Source organism: Vigna radiata, chromosome 7 (genome assembly GCF_000741045.1).
Source record: "Vigna radiata var. radiata cultivar VC1973A chromosome 7, Vradiata_ver6, whole genome shotgun sequence".
Classification (NCBI taxonomy): domain Eukaryota; kingdom Viridiplantae; phylum Streptophyta; class Magnoliopsida; order Fabales; family Fabaceae; genus Vigna; species Vigna radiata.
The window spans coordinates 1,294,901-1,300,387 of record NC_028357.1 but is presented as its reverse complement, the minus strand read 5'-3'; the positions used below and the strand labels follow the sequence as shown (position 1 = coordinate 1,300,387).

General features: G+C 28.1%; 1 protein-coding gene across 1 annotated transcript in view; it reads left to right on the top strand.

Moving 5' to 3' along the window:
* Positions 1-1,484, top strand: part of LOC106769480 (sugar transporter ERD6-like 6) — a gene marked incomplete in the record, with an annotated part of 5,475 nt that extends 3,991 nt beyond the window's left edge. The window contains 7 exon segments of the mRNA XM_022782664.1: positions 1-25; positions 116-178; positions 283-342; positions 425-490; positions 579-638; positions 831-945; positions 1,019-1,484. Coding sequence (XP_022638385.1) covers positions 1-25; positions 116-178; positions 283-342; positions 425-490; positions 579-638; positions 831-945; positions 1,019-1,131 — 502 coding nt within the window.
* Between the last annotated feature and the right edge of the window lie 4,003 nt (positions 1,485-5,487).

Here is a 5,487-nt window from a genome sequence, read left to right as displayed (position 1 = left end):
TACAGTTGGACTTGGAGCCATTCAGGTTGCATAGTAAAGCCTAGACTGCATATCATGTTTAACGTGAATATAATTATTCTGAGTTCTGTTCTTATTATCAGCTTTCTCTTTTCAGGTCATAGCAACTGGAATTGCAACGTGGCTGGTGGACAAAAGTGGTCGGAGGCTGCTTTTAATGGTGAGTATGAAGCAAAATTCATTCTGTTATCACCGTTTTCTATTATGTTCCATACTAAAATATGGTTAAGTTAAATGAAATTTGATCTCTTATCACTTTTGCAGATATCTTCATGTTTAATGACAATTAGCCTTGTCATTGTTTCAGCAGCATTTTATTTAGAGGTTGGTAATAGTAATGGTACTATCTTAATTCAATTTCATAAGACTAGCCATGCTTTTAACTATCTTATTTGATTGATACCAGGGGGTTGTATCAGAGGATTCACATCTATTCAGCATTTTGGGAATACTTTCTGTTGTTGGACTTGTGGTATGTTTCTTGGATTTGGTTGGAGTTTCCTTGTGCAATTTGCAATTTAAGTTTTTAGCATTCGTCTGATTGATCACGAATGTTGTAGGTTATGGTGATTGGGTTCTCTCTAGGCCTTGGACCCATCCCTTGGCTGATAATGTCTGAGGTATGAAACACTTTCAGCATTCAAAACAAATATAATCATAAGGAGGAAGAATTTAGTAATTGTTACATTATTTACGATTTAGTTAATTCTGATAGGTTTTGTCTTTTTTTTTTTTGGTTCTGGAGGCACCGTGCCACTTTTGGATATTGAATATGTGGGGTAATTTATGGCTTGTTTAATTATGCTTCTCAGATACTTCCTGTAAATATAAAGGGACTTGCTGGCAGTATAGCGACAATGGGAAACTGGCTGATTGCGTGGGTGGTCACGATGACAGCTAACTTACTTTTAAATTGGAGCAGTGGAGGTGAGTGTGTTTACAGTGCGTGTCTTGTATGCTTCTATCAATATCAATACAATGCTGACTTGAATGTCTACAGGGACATTTACAATCTACGCAGTAGTAGTTGCCATAACAATTGCTTTTATAGCGAAATTTGTCCCTGAGACCAAGGGAAGAACATTGGAAGAAATTCAGTTTTCCTTCAGATAGATATGTTTTGGGAGAGCACGCAGGTAGTCTTTCTTGTTTAAAGGGGTCCAATATCATGTGTTTTTTAGGCCGGCCTTTTGTATTTATCATGTATCAAAATTTCTGTAACAAATCATTGCAAGTGTTCTTTTACTGTACAAGCTACTGATATTATTTTTTTAAAACAGTATTGTACCAAAAGAAAGGGAAAAAAACCTTGTAGTCATAGTGTATTTCTATTACGAATTGTATTTTTGCCAGGGAACAGGTTCCTACGGTAAGCATGGGTCATAAATTAAAGCAGTGACTTTGTTATTCACCTCGATGACTTGAACTACTGCCAAATAATAATAGTAGAGTATTCTTATTGCCTAGTTTTGGCTGATTCTCCTATGTGCGGCTAATCAAATTAAAAAAAATACAATGATTGTGGTTGTATTTAACAATAACAGCAACAGACCCCAGAAGTATGTATGATAATTTTGGGCTATTTTTTATGGATTGTGGAACAATGCCGTGGAAATGCTGGTGCAGATGGGAGGATTCAAACAGGTTAATCTTTAATTACAGGGACAAAAATAACTAATCTTTATTGTATATTATATTATATTAAAAAAATTGATTCATTTATTAAAAGTTTACTATACTATCATCTTATGGTTCAGTTTTGAATTTATAACATTTTCGGTTTAGTTAACTGTAAGAATTGTATTTACTTTTTCTTCTTTTTTAATTTTTTTGAATTGTTTCGTCTTGTTAAAAAATGTTATTTAATAATAAAATATTAATAAAAGAAATTGTTCACAAGAAAAATTAATAATGAATTTTTTAAGACAATTTTTTATCACAAATTTTTATATATTTTTTTTTATCAATAAACATATATTATTTTTAAAATAATATTATTTTAAGTAATAAAAGTAAAATATATTTTTTAAATTTAACTTTATTAAATGATTAAGTAATAGAAATCATAAAAGAAAAAAGACTATATAAAAAAAATACAATAAATATATTATATTCTTTAACATATTATTAAACATGTAAAAATATGTTAAAAATTTATTTTAATGATATTCAAATGTGTGTAAACATACAATGAAATAATTATTTATTTTAAAAATTAACTAACTTTAAAATAAATATCAATATTATTATTTTTAAATGATAGTATTTTACATATTAAAACTAAAATATATTTTTTAACATTATATTTTATTAAATGACTATATAATAAAATATCATAAAAAATAATAATATAGCAAAAATTATTAATATTATAAAAATATCAAATGAAAAAAAATTAACAAACATTTATTAAAAGTAACTTTTCTAGAATCATATTTTATTATATTATAATAATTAATAAATATTAGTTTAATTTTTACATAAAATATAAATAATAAATAATTGATTAATAAAACAATTTTATGAGACAACAAAATAAATATAAATAAAAAATTATTTTAAAATAAAATAAGTAGATAAAAAGATAAAAAAATTATATACACAAAAAAATATAAATAAAAAATTATATATAAATGTAAAATAATATTCATGACAAAATAAATATAAATATAAAAATAATAAATAAATAAATAAAAAATAAAATAATTTTCATACACATATAATAATAAAAGAAATACAAATAAAATAGAAAATAACATCAAATAATTAAAAAATTAATTTGTAAGACACTTATAAATAAAATAAAATAAATATTAAAATAAATTTCAATTAAAAAGAACATACTTTTTAATTTCAATTAAAAAGTTGCTTTAATAATTTTGTTTCAGTGTATCATATGGCTACCATTTAAAAAATTTAAATAATTAATCATTTTGTAATAAAATTTTATAATTATAGTTGTATGTGTTTGTGGCGGTTTATGAAAGTGGAAAATTTTGAAAAAAAGTGCTTAATAAAAACTAGGACAGTGTATTAAAATTAGTATAATTGAGTTTAAAATTAGTATAATTAGTAGTTCAATTTATATTGTAGTTTAATATAATTTAGTATAGTTCAGTTAAGTCCGGTTTGATAAAACAAAAAACAGTTCATTTTGTCTGAACTGTTCTAGAGTTTGTCTGAATTGTTTTTTTACAGTTTGTTTGAACTGTGAGTTCAGTTTAGACAAATTAATTTTTAGTTTAATACAAATTTTATTAGTACAGTATAATTCAGTTCTATTTGCCTACTCCGCTTAATTCCCGAGTTTATTTCTTATATTTTATATGTCACTTTATCACATTTACCAATCATCCTTCTTACGAAAACAGCCATCATTTCTCATATCTCTTTAGTGGACTGTTTCTTTATCCTGGATTCTACGTAGTGTATGGGCGTTTCACCCTGGAGCTCCAAGAGTTTCATATCTTGTATCTCTAAAATTTTACAAAATGTTCATTATGCTACCAGTTAAAATGCTTTTAATTTTTAAAAAACCGAAAAGAATCTGGTCAAATATTTTTAAAACAGCTTTTTACTTCATTCTTTGCACGCTTTCATTTTTCGCATTTCGGATCTCACTTTATCTTCTTCCTCTTTGCTCTCAATCCTCTCTTTCGCTTCCTTACTTTCTGCTTCCGTCTTCTTTTTTTCTGCAGGTTGAGCTTCGTGTTCTTTATGGATCCAGGCATACACATTACCGTTAACTTTTATTGGCCGACACTTAGTAGAGTTAGTGACTCTAATTAATCCTAATTTTTAATATGATTTCTCAAAAAGAGTAGCTAGCCGGCTAAGGTGTCTTTATTTTAAAATTTATTTACATCAATGTTAAATAACATCTATTTCTAATATTAGTTTAATTTGTTTGAGTTTCCTTGAATCTAATGATGATATCATAAAAAATTAAGTATAATCAATAAAGGAGATGAATGTAAATGAAGATGATGAATATAAATGAAGGGGATGATATGAATAAAAAAGAAGAGGAAAATAATATCGATGAAGTAGATAAGAATAATGTAGATGAAAGAGATCTGTGTTAAAGAAAACGATGAGTATGAATATGAAATATGTCACTAAAAATTCATGGAATTACTGATGAAATTTTAATGATGAAAATATATCCTTCATAAACAAATTTACCTATAAATTTTACTAATATATTTTGAAATTTTAAATACCAACATATTTTATTGAAAGATTCACTGTCTATGAAAAAATTCGTTAATAAATTTATCGATAATGCATATTATATTTATTCACATATTTTTTCATCAATAAATGAAATATATATTATATACAAAATAATCAATTGGTAGTGTAAATTTTATTTATCGACAATTTTTTTTGTCGATAAAATCTATTGGTAAAAAAGTTATGTATTACCAACAGAATAATATGTTAGTAAATTCGTTAGTAAAAAAAGACGTAAATTTTTCGCTTAAATCTTGCATTTAGTGTCAAAAAATACTTGCATTCATAGCTTTTTCGTCTTCTTGGAGACTTGTGTTGAGAGCTTTCTTCATCTTCTTAAAACTTCCTTTTGCCACCATGTTGGTGGTTCGGCAAGTGCACCGAATCGTTCAAGTAATAAAACCGGTAAGACCAGGTATCGTTTTCCCAAGAGTCTCGTAATACTAGAGAATTGTGCGATTAATAACTCATCTAGACTCAATAGAACAACATTCATTTACAATCATGTGCAAAAAGATAAATTAACACATAATTACATGGTTGGACTTTGGTGTTTGAAGGGACTTAGAAATGGACAAGACTAGAAATGGTATGAAATGACATTGCCAAGGTTAGTTTTCACCAATTCACTCCTGTGTACACCCAATTTCATCTCCTCTCCATCAATTTACTAAAGTCAATCCACTAAAACACTCTAGCCCTAATCCCTTAGGTGAAAGAGCCTAGGTTTTCTCATTAAATCCCAATCCCTTGGCAACCTAACAAGCAAACCCGCATTAATGAGCTAGGATCTTAAGACAACATGTGAATCATCTTCCATCCCTAGAATCAATGACCACAAGGACCCTTATTTCAGTTCAAGATTTCATCTTACGTCCCCATAATCCATGAAACCCTAAAATCAAGTCATGAACATTCCTATTACATGCAAGCTTTAAGATCGGAAACAAGAATACTAGCAATTGATAGAAAAGGCATATATATAATCAAATCATTCATCCATTACACAAGAATTCAAAGGCTACAACTAATCCCAACAAGATGGGTTTGGTTCTCCACTTCCATGAAGAACCCTAGAGCTTACAAACATGGAAGATGGAAGAAGAAGGAGACCCAAAGGAAGAGGAGGAGATGTTCCCACAAGCTCCTCGCGCCCTCCATGAGCTCCAGCAGTGAAATCGCACCTCAAAAGAACCAAAGACCCCAACCCTTTCGCGTTTCTGAGTTAAATAG